The sequence below is a fragment of the Lynx rufus genome, unplaced genomic scaffold, assembly GCF_022079265.1.
Source record: "Lynx rufus isolate CCGP_SWC_20201006 ecotype Redwood Valley unplaced genomic scaffold, mLynRuf1.p SCAF_51, whole genome shotgun sequence".
Lineage (NCBI taxonomy): Eukaryota > Metazoa > Chordata > Mammalia > Carnivora > Felidae > Lynx > Lynx rufus.
This window is the reverse complement of record NW_025814869.1, coordinates 410128-431866: the sequence shown is the minus strand read 5'-3', so window position 1 is coordinate 431866 and position 21739 is coordinate 410128. Positions and strand designations below refer to the sequence as shown.

Here is a 21739-nt window from a genome sequence, read left to right as displayed (position 1 = left end):
GCAGACATACACTGGGTGACCTGGCCTGTCAGCATCATGTGCCTAGCCCCGGTTCACTCCCAAGAGTCCACTTGAAATTGTCACTAAAAGCTCTCTTCTTGTCATCGACAAAGTCCTAGAAATATATTAAGATGTCAAATATCTCAAAGACTGAAAAATTATTCAACTTTCCTACTCTCAAGCTGATGTATACAAGAGTTTAAGAGATTATATGTTAAGTAGGGGTGCCTGGGCCAGTAAGTTGGTTAAGCATCTGACTCTTGGTTTCGGGTCTGGCCATGATCTCACAGTTCTGTGAGTTCAATCCCCACACTTGCTCAGCACTGATGGGGCAGAGCTTATTTGGGATTTTCTCTGACCATCTCTCTCTCAAAATAAAAAAAAATAAACTTAAAAAAAAAGATCATATGTCAAGTGAAAATATCATGAATCATAAAAATACATCAGAAGTAAAAGAAGTAAGAAACTGTATCACAGCGACACAGAAGTTAAAATTTTCCTGAAGTAAAAAATGAAGTGTCTTATGGTTAAGAGTAGTATTTACCAGATAGCAAAAAGTCGCTGGCACCTTGCTGATAATCACATCTATCAAAATACACAGAAATAAAGTTGGATAAAACCCTGCTGATAAATCACTAACCTTAGTTCACAAAAATGTAGTAAAAAACAGTATTTTTTTATTTTGTAAAATTAACAAAAATCATGTCCTTTTTGCAGTAACGCGAAGTGTAAGCAATGGCTTCTTGAGAATACAGAATAGACACTAGGAAGTTAACAGCCTATGTTAGTGTGGAAAAATACAGCTTGCCCCCAGAGTCACCTTTATTCTTTCTTTCATCTTCTATCAGCCTGTTAGTTCTAGCAATATAGTCGTCCTTGAGTTCAAGTTGATATCTGCAAGTCAGAAAAACTAAAATGAGGGGCGCCTGGGTGGCTTAGTGGGTTAAGCGTCCAACTTCAGCTTGGGTCATGATCTCATGATTTGTGAGTTCAAGCCCTCCATTGGGCTCTGTGCTGACAGCTCAGAGCCTGAAGCCTGCTTTGGAATGTGTGTCTCCCTCTCACTCTGCTCCTCCCCTATCACACTGACTCTCTCTCTCTCAAAAATAAACATTAAAAAAAAAAGAAAAACTAAAATGAGCTTGTCACTCTCCTAGATGGACTACTATCAATACCCGAGCTTATCTATGGGACCAGGGCACCAAAGGGCACTGAGAGTGACCACGTGCAAACCTCAGGCTCTCTCAAGACGAGAGCCAGGGATCTGAATTCTGAACGTGAAAGGTCCAGAGAACTCTGCTATGACTGTGTAAATTCAATTCTCAAATGCAATCACACAAAATGAAGGGTCCTGTTCTTGTGAGGGAACCAAGGACAATTACTTCCCTGTTGGTCTCAACCGACACAAGGAACTAAATGAAGTTAAACTTCCAGTGTGCATGACAGACTCTAAATCCCAAATGACAACTGAGCCAGTTGGTTATTCACCTCTCCAGTCCTGTAATTCACCTCTCCTGTCTCCCGTCCCTAACAGAAGAACTTCTGCCCTTAGGGGCTGAGTACAGTCCTGAGAGACAACGGCCAACAGCATTAGCACTGAATTAGAGACACCCAAAGGCTCACCTTACAAGCTTAAGCCACCTCCACCAGCTGTTACCAGCTGACTTTCTGGTTCAGAGGTCAGAGAAAGCAGAGAGAGGCACTTGCATGATATCCTCCCAACTTGAACACTTGCTGAAGCCATAAGTACTCCCAAGGCCAAATGATACCCAACAACTCGCTGTATCCATTGCTACACCAAGTTCACATATACAGTTTTCATTTATTTCCCACCATTTAATGACTAGAGCTACTTCAGTGTTCACTACTGTGTTAGAGGAGAGAACATAAAACCCATCATTTCAAAACTGATACAATGAAAATGGTGCTACTTTTTTAACAGAATTTTTTTAAACAATAACCTCCAGGGGTGGCTCAGTTGATTGAGCATCTGAGTTTGGCTCAGGTCATGGTCTCCCAGTTCATGAGTTTGAGCCCTGTACTGGACTCTGTGCTGACAGCTCAGAGCCTAAAGCCTCGTTTGGATTCTGTGTCTCCCTCCCCCTCTCTCTGCCCCTCCCCTGCTTGTGTTCTGTCTCTTTCTCAAAAATAAATAAAAACATTAAAAAAAAAAAAAAAACAGCCTCCAGAAACCTTTGTGGGCACTATGTAATGGCATATCAATGACAAATTATAAGCAAGGCAATAAAAATGAGGCCAATGACTAAGAAACACCCAGGGAAGCTTAGTTGACTCTTCTCTTCACTACACATGCATTTACTCAATCAATATTAACTGAGCACTTATTATGTTGCAGATGTTATACTGTGCACTAGAAAGTTACCATATGGGCTTAATGTCTTTGCATGAAGAGGTTATTCAGTGGGACACAAATTTCAGGCTATAAGAAAGCCACAGTGATCACATTCTCCTTTCCTATATTGTTTTTTGCTTCATAGAATTAACTGAGGTTTTTTTGGATTCTGATTCTGCAGAAGCCTGAAGAAATACAAGGCACATGTTCACTGACAAATACTATCACTAGTAGAAGACCAATGTATAAATCATTAGCTAGCTCCATCTTAGTGTCAGTATAATAAAAGATAACAGAAAGTGATTTTAGGGGTATCTGGGTGGTTCAGTTGATTTAAGCATCTGACTTCAGCTCAGGTCATGACCTCACGGGTCATGGGTTCAGGCCCTGCATTGGGCTCTGTGCTGAGAGTTCAGAGCCTAGAGCCTGCTATAGATTCTGTGTCTCCCTCTGTCTGCCCCTCTCCCACTCACACTCTGTCCCTCTCTCCCTTTCTCTTTCAAAAGTAAATAAATATTTTAAAAAATGAAAATGACTTTAATTTCAATGTTATAGATTCTCATCTGCGCGAACTGAGCAAGTGTTAAAGTGCCCTAAAAATTAAAGCAAACCACATGCCCTCAGGAAGTGTCAGAGAAGCTACAAGAATGAGGGGTGCCTGAGTGGCTCAGTTGGTTGAGCATCCAGCTTTAGCTCAGATCATGATCTCATGGTTCATGAGTTCGAGCCCTGTGTCAAGCTCTGTGCTGACAGCTCAGAGTCAGAAGCATGCTTCAGATTCTGTGTCTCCTCTTTCTCTGCCCCTCCCCCTGCTTGCGCTGTGTCTCGCTCTCTCAAAAATAAACAAACGTTAACATTTTTTTTTTTTTTTTAAATGAGCAGAGGACGCCATTCTCTATATGTACCTTTTCAACCTATCTTAAATACTCACGAGAAAGGCTGGACTACCAAATGAAAACACAGAGTTTTTTCAACACCCAATTTTGCCATCAACTGTCAGTCCTATTTACTTCAGTGGTTGTGTTTCCAGCAACTTAATTCAAACACATGATTCCTTTAACAACGCCAAGCAATTACTTGAGAAGCTCATTCTTGATCTTTTGGTCATAGGTCTCCTCAATACTCTGGACATTCAGCTCCCGTTTACTAAGTGCATCAGTTGCGCTTTTATTTTTTTCTTCTTGTAGCCGCTGAGCCCTGCAATTAGCCAAAGAGAAAGAAAGCAGGTAAGAAAACCCCAACATCGGAAGTAACACATTTAGAGGGAAAGAGACACCTTGTGTTTTTAGCTCCACAGGGTAAAACCTTCACATGGCTTCCCTGCTGAGAAGTGAACTAAAAGAGCCAGAAGTCCATCTACTTTACGAACTGACTTAGTTCATTAGCTAGCAGATGGCCTTCTATGGCGGCACCTGGCTAAGGGGGGTGTCAACGTGTGGTGACCAAAGTGGTTTCTTACTTTTCTACACTTACAGGACAGAACCCACACTCAAAACGGGGGTACAGGGGACAAAGGGTCACAATCAACTGAGGGGTGAAAGAAGGATGCTTTTAGTTACAAAGCCACAAAGCCAACTTTAGTGTACCTTAAGTGTTTGTTTCTTCTAGACTGTTATTTCTAATTGTGAGAGTTAACTGGTCCCTAAAAATTAGAGGTGGAAGATTCGTTTTGGGCTTCCCTTATCTATTGACTGAAGATGCCGAAAACAGAAGGTAGGCCCATCAGAACCTCCAAATCCGAAGAATGGAGTGCTTTTCATGGGAAGACCCTCAACCACCTACAAAACCAATTCCAGAGCCAGGAATCAGGTTCACAGGCACTTAGACCAAACCACAGGGATGGGAGGGCTCCCGGCCGAGCATAAAGGCTTGGTGTTAGAGCTCCCTCTGCTGCCCCATCTGTACAGCAAAAGATGAATAAATCCATTCACTTCAGTTAATGTGCTTACAAGGAAGAAGCAGGGCAAACAGAGGTTAAAGAAGTGGTTACATAATCATGATTATACAATCCAGAATCTGCCCAAACTTTGTCCCTTTTCTTTTCTCTCACATTAGCAAACTGCCACTTGAGAATTTCCAAAGAGAGTAAGGTAGGAAGAAATCAAATGAACAGAACCTACATAAATGAAAAACATTAATAAAGACAAAGACAAACCTCTTAAATAAAATAGGGTTCCTGGAATATTTCGAGTTTCAAGACGCCAAATGGGAAAGAAAGCTTAATTCCACCAACTACAGACTGGGGAGCTTGCTCTTAATCCCAGCTGAGATTTGAAGGAGGATACAGATGTGAGCACTTAGGGAAAGGAACACACACACCAAGAGAAATGGTTTCACCCAGGGGTGCCTGGGTGGCTCAGCATGTGGCTAAGCGTCCGACTTTGGCTCAGGTCCTAACCGTGCGGTTCAGGAGTTCAAGCCCCTGGTCAGGCTCTGTGCTGACAGCCAAGAGCCTGGAGCCTGCTTCAGATTCTGTCTCCCTCTCTCTCTGCCCCTCCACAATTGGTACTAAGAAAAAAAAAACACACAAAAACAAACAAACAAACAACCACCAGTAGTTTCTTCGCCCAGTAAGAGGTGAGTCAGAGCCACCGTCTTCCCCCTCCCCCGACAGCAGCAGTGCAGGAGAGGGCGGCAGGTCCGGGTATCTGGAATAGTTACTTTGCACACATGCAGCTACTGGATGTGAATGACTGGATGTAAGTGAGAAACATGGCATTTGTTCAAGCATTATCAGCTTCTTCAAGTCACGTGTCTGGTCATACTGTAGCCCGATGATGGCATCTCACTCTGCTTTTCATTCTAATGTGTACTAGTTCATAAGTGAAACCCTAGTCTTTCTCTTCATTTGTGCCTTTTAAAGCTAGGTGGGATCCCCTTTACAAGTGAACACTCTATTTGGCAGTTAACATCAGACTATTAAGACGTGTATTTAGTTCTTTTGAATCGTCATTCTGAATATCCCAAACGAACACACGTTACTCACAATTCAAAAGCTTCCATTCTTTGTTTCAGCTCTGCTTCTCTGCCTCTTAGCATGTCTATATCTTTGAGGAGAAGTTGTCTCTGAGCATAAATCTCCTTGGTTTCAATCTGTGTACAGAAGCATTAGTTTTCAGCAAGCAAGCTAAAGAAGATATAACAGATCCGAATATAGTGCTTCCTCGATTCCAGAGAACTACGGATACTTAGGGTTACAATTTCACTTCCAAGAGGTTCCAATTCAGCATACTCTTTTTGCCCATTTAGCCACCCAAACATGCATTCCCTCCTTCAATGACTGTTCAATTCCATTATCATATATTCCTAATATTTCTGCTCTATTTATTCTACCTAATGGACATCTCTCAGACACTTAAGATTTGGACAAGTGCATCAGCATGAGGAAAATGACACAGAATGTGCATGTAGCAATAAAAATTCCAAAGAATAGAATTCTCCTGGTTCTGTCGTCTGAAAGTTTCAGTTCATAGGTTATTCTCATTCAGGGTTAACAAGCTGAATGAACAGGCCACACTTCCATTTGTGTGTTCACTGAGCAAGGCTTCATGGAGTACCTGGCATGTGTCTAACAGCACACTCAGAACTAGAGGAAGACGAACAGATAGAGTTCCAATCTTTCCAAAATTCAGTTTAGTCAGGGAAAGAGAGAGAGAAATTATCACACTAGGATGTGATGACCTTTATAGCTAAAATACTTCAGGACTGTGGCAGGAACAGCACTTCCCTGAGTCAGGGAAGGCATTACAAGGAAGTGACACAGCACCTGGATTTTGAAGGCCAAGAGGGTTTCATCAGGGGCACATGAAGGGCATTGCAGGTGGTGGAATAAAGCCAGAATGCTTGGCATGAGGATGGCCATCTTGTCCAGAGCCTTCAGAGAATCAGCAAACTCAGTGAATATTCTGGTCTGGTAACTGATCTGAACTAGTCAGTCACCCATCTTGAGGATGCGGTTGTTAATGTAAACACCATCCAATCATCTCAAAGACAGTGGTTCCAACATCGATTTTTCTAAGAACCCCATCAACAGAAATCGCACACAAAATCGTATCACATGACTGGGTCTTTCTGAGAAGCCAAAAGCAAGGATGGGTGCTGGGAGGGAGTCCTTCAACTTTTGAGGTCTCCACATAGCAGTGGTTCCAGCTGGACACAGGAAACTGTGTCCCAAATCCAGTCTGGTCTAAGACAGCTGCTTGGGAAAGGAACCAGTTTTTCCTGTAAGAGTGGACCCCATCCCTCCTGCCACTCCTTGCCCTTTCCACCTCCTGTCCAGTCACTTTCCGGGAAAGATCAAATGACCATTTCACAATCCTAGACTCCGCTACTCCAGGGACCCTCAACCCCTGTGACCCAAGGGCAGCATGCTGCACTTTGTTTCTAGTCTCCACACAACATCTCAACCTGCAGCCCTGTCCTCTGGGCCCACGCTTACTTTTCTGTCAGTGTTCTGACATCTCATCCTGGATGCCTCGGAGACTGGACACAGCCCTGTCTCCCTCCACCCTGGGTTAGTAGTCACCCACCGTCCCCCTGGCCCCTTTCACTATCCCACCAAACCCCTCAATCCAATAGGCTTCACTTCTCAAGCCAAGTAAACTCAGCTCTGTCTGGTCCACTCCCAAGCGCCTCCTCCCTCGCTAATCTTACAGACTCTACCACACCAACTGCCTACAAGCAGTTGGTTCAGTCCACTACAGCTGCAGGCTGCCCGTGTCACAGCCAGGTCCTCCACACAGCTCTGCCACTCCGGCCTGCTTCAGAGGGCTGCTAGGTCCCCAACCCCATGCAGCCGTTCCACACTGATCCTCTCCTCGAGGCTGCCTCCCAGCCCTCCGATCTGCCCGAGAGGAGAGAGCATGTTCAGCGGGGAGTTTTGCCCATTCCCAACATGGAAGCTAGCACCTGCAGTCCCTTCCTCCCAGCACTCTCCAGGGAGGAAGTCTCCATAACCTTTTCAAGGCCAGTCCTACCACTTGTGCTCTTGACCTCCAACCCTCACACACCTGTAGGGCTTGATCTTGGCTAACCAACTGTCACAACCCACTCTAGGGCCTGAAGCCCATCTACAAACAGCCGCAGGAAATAGACACCCAGCAAAGAATTTTAAAATCTTACCTCTTGGTGCTTCTGAATTCTCTCAAGAGACAACTTTTCCCGAGAAATAAGGGCGTCAGATTTTGCTTGACAAGCTCTCTCCAATTCGTTCCGGAACTCAGCCAATTCCCTCTCAGACTTTCTTTTCTCTTCCATTTTAATTTTTGCTATTTCAGTATCTTTAAAATACTTTAACTGCGAATCGATCACCAATTATTGTAAATACTGAAACTATACTAAGAAAACAACTTCTCTCTTCATGGTTAGGTTTAACACTAATGCTCTAAATATACTTAGTTTAACTCATCTTTAGTTTCATCTCATTCACTGTACCTGTAGAATTCACTCAAAAGACATAAAAAATGACACCGGTTGGAAAGAAAAATAATGTCTAACAGTATACCACATTTGTTAATAAATTCTCTATTTCTCCCCCCATACCCAAGATGAAGACACCATAGGACACCTGGGTGGCTCAATTGGTGAAACATCTTGACTTCTTGATTTCGGCTCAGTCCATGATCTCATGGTTCATGAGTTCAAACACCAAGTCAGGCTCTGTGCTGACAGTGTGGAGCTTGCTTAGGATTCTCTCTTGCCCCATCTCTGCCCCCCTCCCCTGCTTACACTCACTCACAAAATAAACTTAAATTTAAAAAAAGACCTTCAAGACAAGCACAGCAACAAGATACAGCTCACCTTTTGACACATTTCTGCCCGAAGCTGCTGTTCCATTTCTCTCTTATATTCATTTAACTTTACTTCTAAGGATTCTAACTTTGGACGCTGAGGGTAAGCACCTGCAAACTGATCGTCAATAAGCTGAAGCTTCTCCACTGTTAAAACAACATAGGAAATTAGCATAGAGAACTGCAGGCAGTTGAGCAAGAGGCTAGAGCTCTGTTTAAAAGCAGAGTATACTTAGGGGCAACTGGAGGGATGTCTGAAATTTACTTTGAAACGCCACAAAATTAAGATGGATTAATGGATGGGTCGGATAAGCGACCAGGCAAGGAGGATACAAATTTACCGGGTAAGTCTAGGTATACAAGTGTTCACTGTACAACCGTTTCCACCATTCTTTACATCAGAAATTCTCACCATCCAATGTCAGGGGGAAAGAAAGCCAAGAGTGCAACTTAAGTCAGAAAACACTGGCATCTCTTCCCAGACCCTAAGTGCCAAGGCAGAGAGTGCTTTTATTGGACTGTGGTTAAAGTCGACTGACACGTTCAAAACACGTACCTTAAAATAAATCAAAGGTCACGTATTTTGACTCCTCTGCTTTGCAGAGAAGGAAGCAGATGCCCACATAGTTTAAATGAGTCCCAGAGGGCTAAGCAACTGTGTAAGGGCAGGACTGGGGCTGCAAGCTCGTCTGTTGCTGGGCTGTCATTCTACTGCTCTCTCCAGTAGACCCACAGCCCCCACAACAGCTGAGGGCCAGCATCAACCGACCGCAAACCCGGACTTGCAGGATGAGCTCGATCGTGGAGAACACCACCCACCAAAAAGGATGCACTGGACAATGTGGCTGACACAAGTAGTTTAAAAAGATTGGCAGTGTCCGTCTTTTTAGAGAACTTTCAACAGGTTTTCCATTTACTCTTCTGGGTTTTCCAAATGCTTTACAATTGTGCCGTCCAATACAGGGCTCTCTAGCCACATGTGGCCATGGGGTACATGAAATAGGACCAGTTCGAATTGAGAGGTGCTCTAAGTGTAAACACCAGATTTCAAAGATGGAGTATGGAAATTTTATATAAAATAATACCATTAACGTTTTTTGTATCAATTATATGTTGGAATATTTTGGGCATACTGGGTTAAATAAAATATATTAAAATAAATTCACCTGTTCCCCCCCGCCCCCACTATGGCTACTAGAAAATTAACCGTAACATATGTGGCTATTATTGGACAGAACCACTCTAGAATAAGCATGTACCATGTTCCCAATGGAATAAAACGTAGCCCCAAAATAAAGACCTAGTCATACAGTTTAGCTTTTACAAATTATAGACTTCTCTTCTTACATGTTAAAAGTACTCTGGAGGGGACAAGAAGACTCAGGAGGGGCCAAGAAACTGATTAGTCACATAATTTTAGACAATTTGGACTCTAGGGGTGCCTGGGTGGCTCAGTTGGTAAACAGCTGACTTCGGCTCAGGTCATGATCTCCTGGTTTGTAGGTTTGACCCCCACATCAGGCTCTGTGGGCTCTGTGGACAGCTAGGAGCCTGGAGCCTGCTTCAGATTCTGGGTCGCCCTCTCTCTTTCTCTGCCTGTCTCCTGCTCATGCTGTCTCTCTCTCTTTCTTTCTCAGAAATAAAGAAACATTAAAAAAAAAAAAAAGAAAAGAAAAGAAATTTGGACTCTACTATTAGTTCTGACCCAGAAGGAGTGTTTCCAAGTTGTGCTTCCTCTGGGGACCCCCACTTTCTGAGCTCTAAACCAAAGTGATACACCGCTGACTTCTCTAGTTTTCTCCTCAAGGCACGCAGTCAAGGATTTCCTCACTTAGTGGCTATAAATTCAAGTTAGAGGAGACCTAGGGAAGAACCTCCCAGTTGAACCCAACACACAAAGAAGCACTTGGGCCTTCAGAGAGGGGAGGGCAGTGCAGGCGAGCAGTCCTGGCTGCATACTGTGAGGCTTCCAGAGGAAGGAGTGTGCCTGTGCCCCCTGGGGCTTGCACCCCTCCAGGGCAAGGAACAGACCCACAGTACAGCACATCAGGTCCTTTCCTTCATTTGAGGAGAAAACAGAAACATTAAAATTCTGAAGGAGAGCCACAGTTACCAAGAGAGTCTTTGCTAGGAAATGTTGAACTTGTCTGAGTTCCCACATCACAGCTCTTTCTGGACTGATGATATTCTTCCATTTCTCTTAAAAACTGCATGAGAAAACCTACAAGACACAAAGTGTATGATACAGTTTTGCTGCGTAACTTTTCTCATTCAACCATTGCATCAACCTTGTTTCTATGATCTTGGTTTTTAAACATTCTAGGGTCGCCTGGGTGGCGCAGTCGGTTAAGCGTCCGACTTCAGCCAGGTCACGATCTCGCGGTGCGTGAGTTCGAGCCCCGCGTCGGGCTCTGGGCTGATGGCTCAGAGCCTGGAGCCTGTTTCTGATTCTGTGTCTCCCTCTCTTTCTGCCTCTCCCCCGTTCATGCTCTGTCTCTCTCTGTCCCAAAAATAAAATAAACGTTGAAAAAAAAAATTTTTTTTAAACATTCTAGATCTTCTAAGAATAATTTCTTTTTGCAAACGTGACACAAAACCTACGAGCAATAATGAGAAATATTTATCAAACAACGATAGAACTAGAAACCTATGTGGCATGAAATGAAGTCAAAAGACAAGTGATACACTGGAAAAAAATATTTGCGAGGATATGGAGACAGAGAAGTAATTTTCATAATATCAAAGAGCTCTTTTAAGTCAGAAAAAAATGGAAAAATTAGACAAAACATGGAGAAAGTTTATGCAAAAAAAAGTGTCAGAAAAACATGATCTAAACCAACAAACACTGCACTGTTCGTGCAATGCAAACTGCTGCAGCTGAAACAGTATGGAGGTTCCTCAAAAAACTAAAAATTAAACTACCCTATGACCCAGAAATTGCACTACTAGGCATTTATCCAAATGATACAAAAATGCTGATTCATAGGGGAACATGCACCCCAATGTTTATAGCAGCACTATCGGGGCGCCTGGGTGGCTCAGTCGGTTAAGCGTCCGACTTCGGCTCAGGTCATGATCTCGCGGTCCGTGCGGTCCGTGAGTTCGAGCCCCGCGTCGGGCTCTGTGCTGACAGCTCAGAGCCTGGAGCCTGTTTCGGATTCTGTGTCTCCCTCTCTCTCTGACCCTCCCCCATTCATACTCTGTCTCTCTCTGTCTCAAAAATAAATATAGCAGCACTATCAACAATAGCCATATTATGCAAAAAGCCCATATGTCCATCAATTGATGAAGGGATAAAGAAGATGCGGTGTGTATATCTGTATGTATACGTATATAGTGTATACAAATACACATGTGTATGTACATATGTATATATGTAGTGTATGTATAGTGTATGTATACCTATACACAATGGAATATGACTTGGTGATCAAAAAGAATGAAATCTTGACATTTACAACAACCTGGATGAAACTAGAGTGTATTATGCTAAGCAAAATAAGCAGTCAGAGAAAGACAAATATATAATTTCACTCATGTGGAATTTAAGAAACAAAACAGATGAACATAGGGGAAGGGAAGGAGAAAGAAGATAAAAAGTCTTTTTTTTTTTTTTTTAAGTTTATTTTGAGAGTGTGGGCCAGGGGCACAGAGAGGTGACAGAAAGAATCCCCAGCAGGCCATGCACTATCACTGTGGACCCAGATGTGGTGCTCGAATTCACAAACTGTGAAATTATAACCTTAGCTGAAACCAAGAGTCAGATGCTTAACCAACCAAACAAGTGGTCCTAAGGCCACCCAGGAGTCCCAAGACTCTTTTTTTTTTTAACGTTTATTTTTGAGAAAGAGAGACATGGCATGAGTGGGGTGAGGGGCAGAGAGAGGAAGACAGAATCCCAAGGAGGCTCTGCACTGTCAGCAGAGCCCAACGTGGGGCTGAGTCCCACAACAGTGAGATCCCAACCTTAGCCAAAATCCAGAGTTGACGCTTAACCGAATGAGCCACCCAAGTGCCCCACAATAAGAGACTCTTAAAGACAGAGAACTGAATGTTGCTGGAGGGGAGGTGAGTGGGGGGAATGGACTAAATGGGGGATGGGCATTTAGGAAGGCACTTGTTGTGATGAGCACTAGGTGATGTATATAAGTGATGAATCACTGGGTTCCACTCCTGAAATCAATACTACACTGTATGTTAACTAACTTCAACTTAATAAATTAAAAAAAAAAAGGCCATATATAAAACACAACTAGCATCATACTCAGTGGTAAAACACTTAGAACTTCTCCTCTAAGACCAGGAAAAACAAGTATGTCCCTCTCATCAGTTTTATTCTACATAGTACTGGAAGTCCTTGCCACAGCCACTGGACAAAAAAACATCCAAATTGGTAAGAATGAAGTAAAATCATCACTATTTGCAGATGACATGATAGCATAATATAGAGAAAACTCCAACGATTCCACCAAAAAAACACTAGCACTGATAAATGAATTCAGTAAAGTCACACAGTACAAAACTAATATACAGAAATCTGTTGCATTCCTATATAGGAACATCATATAAGAATACATAGTGAAGTAGCAATAAAAGAGTGCCATTTATCATTGCACCAAAAAAAAAAAAAAAAAAAAAAAAACCCCAAAAAACCTAGAAATAAACTTAACCAAGGAGCTGAAAGACCTATACTATGAAAACTCTCAACCACTGATGAAAGAAACTGAGTATAACAAAAAAGAAAATGTTCTGTGCTTATGGACTGAGAGAACCAGTATTGTTAACATGTCCATGCTACCCAAAGCAATCTACAGACTCAATGCAATCTTGATTAAAATATCAACAGCATTTTTCACAGAACTAGAATAATACTAAAATGTGTATGGGACCACAAAAGATCTCCAAAGAGCCAAAACAACCTTCAGGAAGAAGAACAAAGCTGGAGGTATCACAATTCCTGATTGCAAGATGTACTACAAAGCTGTAGTAATCAAAACAGTAAGGTATGGCATGACAACAGGCATGCAGATGAATGGAACAGAATAGAGAGCCCAGAAATAAACCCACTCGTACATGGTCAATCTAAAACAAAGGAGGCAAGAATATACAACAGGAGGATAAAGTAGTGTCTTCAGCAGATGGTGCTGAGCAAACTGGACTGCTACATGCAAAACAATGAAACTGAGCCACTTTCTTACACCACACACAAAAATAAACTCAAAATGAATAAGTCCTAAATGTGAGAGCTGAAACCATAAAATTCCTAGAAAACATAGGCAGTAATATCTTTGGCATCAACTGTAGATATGTTTTTCTAGCTAGGTCTCTTTAAGCAAAGGAAACAGAAACAACAACAAAAACTGATGGGACTACAAAATAAAGAGCTTCTGCAGAGCAAAGAAAATCATCAACAAAACAAAAAGGCAACCTACTGAATGGCACAAGATATCTGCAAATGATCCATCAAATAAGGGGTTAATATCCAAAATATATAAAGGACTTCTACAATTCAACCCAGAAAACCAATCTGATAAATAAACGAGCAAAGGACCTGAATACACATTTTCCCAAAGATACTCAGATGGCTAACAGACACATGAAAAGATGTTCAACATTAATGATCATCAGGGAAATGCAAATCAAAACCATAATGAGATATCACCTCCCACCTGTCAGAATGGCTAAAACTAAAAACACAAGAAACTAATGCTGGTGATGATATGGAGAAAAAGAAATCCTCTTGCATGTTGGTGGGAATGCAAACTGGTGCAGCCACTGTGGAAAATAGTATGAAGGCTCCTCAAAAAAATAGGGGTACCTGGGTGGCTCAGTTGATCGAGTGTCTGACTCTTGATTTCAGCTCAGGTCATGTTCTCATAGTTGTTGCATCAACCCTCCCACTGAGCTCCATGCTAGGTATGGAGCCTACATGGGATTCTCTCTCCCTCCGTCCCTCCCCGTTCACATGCACGTGCTCTTGCTCTCAAAAAAAAAAAAAAAAAAAAAAAAAATTAAAAATAGAATTACCATATGATCCAGTAATTCCACTACTGGGTAATTATGCAAACAAAACAAAAACACTAGCTTGAAAAGATATATGCACCCCTATGTTTACAGCAGCATTATTTACAATGAGCGAGATATGGAAGCAATGCAAGTGTCTGTCAACAGATGAATGGATAAAGACGTGGTATGTATGTGTGTGTGTGTGCATGCATGGACGGACAGACACACACACAGTTGAATTATCACTCAGCCATAAAAAAGAATGAAATTGGGGCACCTGGGTGGCTCAGATGGTTAAGTCTCCGACTTTGGCTCATGATCTCACGGTTTGTGAGTTCAAGCCCTGCGCTGGGCTCTGTGCTGACAGCTCAGAGCCTGGAGCCTGCTTCAGAGTCTGTGTCTCCTTCTCTCTCTGACCCTCCCCCACTCACACTCTGTCTCTCTGTCCTTCAAAAGTAAACAAACATTAAAAAAAATTAAAAATAAAAATAAAATAAAGAATGAAGTCTTGCCATTTACAATAACACCAATGGAACTACAGGGTATAATGCTAAGCACAATGTCAGAGAAAGACAAATATCATAGGACTTTACTACAGTGGAATTTAAGAAATGAATGGAGAAACAAAGAAAAAGGAGACAGACTCTTAAATACAGAGAACTGGTGGCTGCCAGAGGGGAGGGGGCAAGGGGATGGATAAAACAGATAAAGGGGATTAAGAGTACAGTTATGATGACCATTGAGAAATGTATGTAATTGTTGAGCCATTATATGGCTGGTATATTATTTGAAACTAATAGAACACCATATTAATTACACTTGAATGAAAAGTAACAGTATACTCATTCAATGGAATACACAGCAATTAATATGAACAAACCAATGCTAAAATAGTGTGAATCAAGCTCATAATGTTCAGAGAAAGCCATACTCAAAATTATACTGTAAGATTCCATGTATATAAAGTGTAAAAAACAGGCAATAATAATCTATGGGGCCAGACATCAGAATAGCAATAAAGACTGGGTAATAGGGAAAGTGTAATGATTGGGATGGATACAAGGGGAGCTCCTGGGATGCTGGTATTGTTCTAGTTCTTGTGATGGAAAGTACTTCCTGGGTATATCTATTTTTTGTTGGTTTATCAAGCTATGCATTTGTGATTTCTGCATCTTGTATTGTTCTATTTCAATTACCATTTTATTGAAAAATATGGACATACAACAACATAAAGAGGCTAGGGGAGGAATACCAGGCAGTGGGAGGGTAGGGGCAGGTGGTAGAGCAGAGAGCACACACAGTTAAGTTCTTCATCTTATACTGGTGTGGTTCATGGTGCCCCAAAACAATTACCCTAGTAACAAAGATTCCTGATCACAGACCCCCGTAACAGATAAAATAACAAAAATTTAAAACGTTCCAAGGATTACCAAAATGGGACAGACACAGCGTGAGCAAATGCCATTGGAAGAGTGGCACTGATGGACTTGCTGGACACAGGCTTGCCAAAAACCTTATGTTTGTAAATCCTGCAGTATCTGCCAAGCGCAATCAAGTGGAAATGGAAGAAAGTGAAGTTCGCCTGCACTGGAAGTGCTGCCAGGGGAATGCGGAAACAGGCACGTGCCAGGGAGAGGTGCCAGGGTTAGCAATGTTCTGATGAACATGCCCCTCAACCTAGTTACTCCGCTTCTGTAAACACAGACAGTTATACTTCCACAGGCACACACAGCGGACTCTACCCGCCAACGGCTTCCGATGGCACAACACAGTACAACAATGAAATCTCCATCAATGGGGGTTAAACACATTCTTTGAAAGTAAGAGTCTGAGTCCACAGTTACAAAGATACACTGGTGACTAAAGTAAACTGCAAAACAGTATCTACAATATGATCCCATTTAGGACTAGATGTGTTTTAATCACATACACAGACTTGCTCATTCACAAACTAAATTCTGGTAAACAAACTGTTCATTGCAGTTATCAGTGGAAAGGGAGATCAGAGAACATGGCAGCAATTTCCACCTTTCTTTCACTTTATACCTTTCCAAATAGTTTGAAACTTTTTTTAAAACCAGGAGTAGAAATTATTTTAGAAGTTTTTAGTGTTTTGGGGCACCCGGGTGGCTCCATCAGTTAAGCGTCCAACTTCAGCTCAGGTTATGATCTTTCGGTTTGTGGGTTCAAGCCCTGCACCAGGCTCTGTGCATCAGCTCAGAGCCTGGAGGCTGCTTCAGATTCTGTGTCTCCCTCTCTCTGTCTGCCCCTCCCCCACTCATGCTTGGTGGGTGTCTCTCTCATTCTCTCTCTCAAAAATAAATACACGTTAAATAAAAAATTAGAAGCTTTAGTGTCTTAAAACAATTTAAAGACTCTGCTTCTGCATGAATCAAGTTAAAGGCCTCCCTACCCCCTCACCCCGCTTCTGAAGATTTTAAAATCTGGTTTTCACTTCCTCTAAGTAGATGTACACTCCATTCCTTCACATTCATTGCTTGCAGTTCTTCTTTGGCTCATCCACTGATCTTCTCTTGTCCTTTCTTTCAGTTGGCCTGTTCTCTCCTCACACCCTCCTGCTACTGTTATGCTTAGGCATGTCTGCTCTGCCTCTGGAGACAAGGTAGACACACTACAGGAACTTTCTCAGAGATGCTGCAGTAGATAATCTTTTGAGAGGTGCTCCTCTCCCTCAATCACTGTTAACAGTGTCACCACTTCACAGGTCTGTGGGACTTCTCACGGACCCTAACTACTTCCACTTCTCTTTCCCCTCCCCATACACAAACCCCTCTGAAAGGATTGCTCTGATCTCCCCATTTATTCAACTGTTCTAGGTTTCACCCTTGGAGGCTCCTTCACAGTGTTTTTGTTTTGTTTTTTTTATTAAGCATTTACTTATGTGTAGAATTAGAAGATGCTCCAGGCTCTTCTTGTATATTCTCTGCCCTGGTAGTAGAATCAGCCATTACTCCGGGAAGCCCTGGTTCCTATTATTAAAGAACAGTCCTATTATCATAGAAACCCAATCTTAGTGTTCCAAACCGGGCACCAGGTGTGCACACAGTTACTAGGGTGTCCTTGCTTCTAGGCCCTCTCAGCCTGCACAAGGAAAGTTGAGTGTTCTACAAACCTGTGCAGATACATTGCTATAGAGATCTCTATATATCTTCTGCATATGTATGAAGCTAAACCTGAGTTCACAGTGAGGGGTCTAATAAATTCACTACCACCATTATTACAGCCTCCTCCCCTACCCAACTGTAAAATTGCACTCTAACAGGGAGAAACTTGGTTCTCACCCTCTACTCTCCATTGCATTAGTTGTCCAAATCCAGTATCCATGTACAATGGCTTCAGAGCGGTTAACCAGTACTCCCATGAGACCCAGCTATCACTCCACATGCAGTGTCTATATACAGTTTCATTTGCCTTTAGTCATAGAATCTTCATTTCCAACGTCAGTGAGCTCAGCATTATTTCTTCCCCATCCCCTCCAGGGGGGTTAGGACAGACCATTTTGTCACTGTCTGCAATCCATCCTGGGGGTACCTGACCTCCTAAATTTGCATACATTAAGCTTCACCTTTCATGCTAGGAAGTTCTACAGGCTCTGACCACTATTGTATCTGGTTGCTATAGATCTTACCACTGTCACAGGAAACACACTCACCTAAGAAATGTCCTGTGCTTTACCTATTCAACCCTTCCACACACCTCCCATCCCTCTAAATCCCTGGCAAGCACCGATCCACTCAGCAGTTCTATGCTTTTCCCTTTTTCAGAAAATCATATATATGGAATCATACGGTATGTACCCTTTACAGACTGGCCCCTTTCACTAACAATATGCGTTTAAAGGTAATATATTTTTGCGTGGATTCACAGTGCAAAATACCGTCATCAAAATACTCATTAGTATTCCCTTGTCTGGATGCACCTCAGTTTCTTTATCCACCCCTCTTAGTGACATTGTGACTGCTCCCCATTTCTGGCCATCACTATCAAGTACCACAAACATTCCTATTCGGGGATCTACGTGGACCTAAGTTTTCAAGTCAGTTGGGTAAATACCTAGGAGCATCACTGTTGGATGGGAAGAGTATGCTTAGCTTTGGGAGAAAATACCCATCTGTCAGAGTGGTTATACCATTTCTTAAGATCCCTTCAGGCACCAAGTTTCCTTCCCACAGAGTTAAGCTACAGATACCCACTATATACCTGAGGCCCGTGCTATCCAGTATGACCACTATTCACATGTGGCTACTGAAATTTAACATTCAGTTCGTTAGCCACACTAGCCACATTTCAAACCTTCAACAGCTACACATGGCTAGCTGTATCAGATGCACAGGGATAGTCATGCACTACCATATCAGATGGCACAGGGATAGCCATTCCCATGACTACAGAAAATTTACACGGAACAGTTCTGCCTTGGCATACAGAATACAGGATCACTTACCATACTCAACTTCAGTATGGATGCCCTACTTCGCAGGCACTCTAGAAGGTCTTGTGATCTGATTCACTCATCCTCTGTTGACATCACTCCCAAGAGACTAGGCAATTCAGTCACAGACTAATAGTTGGCAGAAGGTAAATACTCAAATGTTTGCCGAATGCGAAGTTTGAAAAGAACACCCGACTGGGGATGATAGCAATGCCGGCGACAGACAAAACCCAGGGGCACACCAACACGAAATGGCCGTTACATAACGTTACGGGTTATTCAAAAGACCTAAAGAATATGTATTACAGGCAAGTTACCAGCTGAAGTTCATGCTACAAAGTCTGTAGGCAAGTCCAGCCCACAGTCTGTACCCGTGGCAGTTATACAATGGCCTCTAGGATGGTTCTTATCAAGGCCAAAACTAAAACAATTTACCAGGCTCACAGCAACACTTAATAAAAAATATTTATGTAACACTTATTACTAACCAGTTATTTCACTCTTTAAGCAAATATTAATAATCTTTAAGTTGTACTTTATAGATTTGTACTTTATAAAGGGGGAGATCTAGGATACAAAGATACCTAGAGCCTTAACATTGTTAGTTTGTGTGTGTGGAAATGTTTCCAACAGTCGGTATCTTTATAAAAAGTAACTTTCAAATCATTTGTTGGGTTCTATAGTGGTAGTGGTTTCTTTTTTGAGTATCTAAGAGCAATTAAGATGACTGAAATTTGGAGAAGTGATCTACATTTGTCAAAACAGATGAATCATTTTATTTATTTAAAAGCTTAGGTATCAGAGCTCCTGGCTGGATCAGTTGGTAGGAGTGTGCCACTCCCCATGTCAGGGTTTTAAGTTTGAGCCCTGTGTTACCTGTACAGATTACTTAAAAAAAATAAAATCTTAAAAAAAAAAAAAAGGTAAGGTATTGTCACAGCATAGAAAATCAAATTCTAATTAGATTCCCTACTCTTATCCCTCAAGATTATTACGTTCAGAGTTTTACAGTAAAAACTGTTGCTATTTTCAACATATGTGAAGGCTCCTACCTGTTTTGTTTTCATTATCAAATCCTGAAATCTGTTAAAAGAAAATATTTTACCTTTATTTAATGGTTCAGTTATAATTAACAGACCAAAGCAGGTTATAAAAACTAAACAATCCTACCAGTGATTTGTAGAGACTGGATTCAGGGTTGATTTTGAGGAGTTGTAATAGATTTTGTATAGTAAATGCCTTAAGGGAAAAAAATTAAGTAGACAGATTTTTACATTGATGTTTAAATGATAAATTATGATGTCCATAAAGTATAAGAATCATTCTAACAATGTAAAATTGAAGTATTTCCTTATACTACTGATAACAAACATATTCAAGTCACAAGGATAAAATATTTTTCCCAATCACAGAATTAACCTCCAAATATTCATATCAAAGATAATGGGTCTTATAGAAATGGTTAATGCCTTACAGATTACAAACACTCAAATCTGACAAACCAATGAATACATCTGTGAATTCCAGGGTTTATTTAAAATGCAATTTCAATTGCAATAAAGTTTTTAAAATACTACTGCTTCAAAATATAAAGTTTCACTGTCTTTACAATAATGACTAACAAAAGCATATCTAAAATAGTTTTAAACAAACAGTTTGGGTAGTTATTCTTAATCTGTATTTCTACTACGATACGTATCATTTACTAGGACTTCCCTCAGAACACTGATATGGTTTTCCTTTAAGGAAAATATTCTGCACAGCATTTTATAATAAAAACCTTTAAGTGTATGAGCAGGATTAAGTATTGTTGGAACAGCTATGTAATTGACTGTTACTCAGACAATAAGCAAAATTGTGACATGTAATTAGAAACTTAAGGGCACCCAACTGGCTCAGTCAGTAGAACATGTAATTCTTGTTCTTGGGATCATGAGTTCAAGCCCCACGTTAGGCACAGAGCTTACTTTAAACAAAAAACAGTGGCACCTGAGTGGCTCAGTTGATTTAGCATTAGACTTCAACTCATGTCATGATGTCATGCTTCATGCATTTGAGCCCCGTGTCAGGCTTTGTGCTCACACCACAGAGCCTGCATGGGATTCTCTGTCTTCCTCTCTCTCTGCCTCCTCCCCTGCCTGTGCTCTCTCTCAAAAATAAACTTCAAATAAAAAATAACAACAACAACAACAAAAAACTTAAAAAACTGACACACCAAATAAGAATTCCTAATGTTAATAAAATTTGGTCATTAATGAATACAGCATATTTAAAATTTCTGATACTAATACTGTACTTATTTTGTTCAAACCTCTGAATATAAACTTTTGGACAATTATAAACAAGGTAAAGAGTAAAAACACAGAGAAAACACCAAGAGTCAAACTATGGACTTCAGCGGAGAAGATGTGACCATGTAGGTCCCATTGTGGAAATGCATGTAATAAAATATGTCACTAGTAGGGGAGGCTGTGCAGGTGTGGAAGCAGGGAGCACATGGAGTATTTTCCTTTCTGCTCAATTTTGCTCTGAACCTCAACCACTCTAAAAAATTAGTCTATTAAAAAAATAGGCAGATTGCTTAAAATAATCAAGCATGACTAGATTTCTCTACCATTCCCATTGAACAGAAAGTAATTAGGAAAGTGGTAAAAATAGGTGTTTTAGTATTTGAGCATTCCACAGGTTTTTAAAAATGATTGTATCCTTCACTACTCTAGTGTAATCCCAGGGAACATAAATATCGGAAGAGACTTTAACTTAGTAAAAAGAGCACACTTCAGAGATCTAGGTTTACTGCTCTTCACCCATATTTACAAATCATGTGACCTTGAGCAAAATATGTCACCTCTCCAGAGGATGGTTCCTCCTCCGCAACACAAAGGACACCAGCTGTGTTGCCAGTTTGGTGACAAGCTTCCAACAGTCAACGTAAATGGCAACTCTGCATCTTAGCAGACTACATGGATTGGGAAACTAATTTAGCTCCAAAACATTTAGTGACTCTGCACATCATGATTTTACCCAAGACTAATGGAGCCTCCATGGAATTGGTAAACCATCAAGTTTAGTACTCCTTTGTTCCATTACAGAACAAACATAGGATGGGAACTCAAAGATGAAGGAGAAATGGATCTA

General features: G+C 41.4%; 2 protein-coding genes across 9 annotated transcripts in view; both read right to left on the bottom strand.

Moving 5' to 3' along the window:
- The window catches only part of LOC124527579 (gamma-taxilin-like), a 697565-nt gene that overhangs the window by 355854 nt on the left and 319972 nt on the right, over positions 1-21739 (bottom strand). The gene's annotated exons all lie outside the window — the stretch shown is intronic.
- LOC124527572 (oral-facial-digital syndrome 1 protein-like) overlaps positions 1-21739 on the bottom strand; it is a 37303-nt gene that overhangs the window by 10772 nt on the left and 4792 nt on the right. For 3 of the 6 annotated variants that reach the window (XM_047100661.1, XM_047100657.1, XM_047100660.1), the window contains exons 3-10: positions 19772-19840; positions 19654-19684; positions 10256-10363; positions 8153-8289; positions 7475-7648; positions 5340-5446; positions 3431-3550; positions 821-894 (exon numbers count right to left, since the gene is read on the bottom strand). In XM_047100661.1, coding sequence (XP_046956617.1) covers positions 821-894; positions 3431-3550; positions 5340-5446; positions 7475-7648; positions 8153-8289; positions 10256-10363; positions 19654-19684; positions 19772-19840 — 820 coding nt within the window. Of the gene's footprint in view, positions 1-820; positions 895-3430; positions 3551-5339; positions 5447-7474; positions 7649-8152; positions 8290-10255; positions 10364-18613; positions 18890-19653; positions 19685-19771; positions 19841-21739 lie in introns of all 6 variants that reach the window. The other 3 variants (XM_047100662.1, XM_047100659.1, XM_047100663.1) reach the window with 3 other exon arrangements.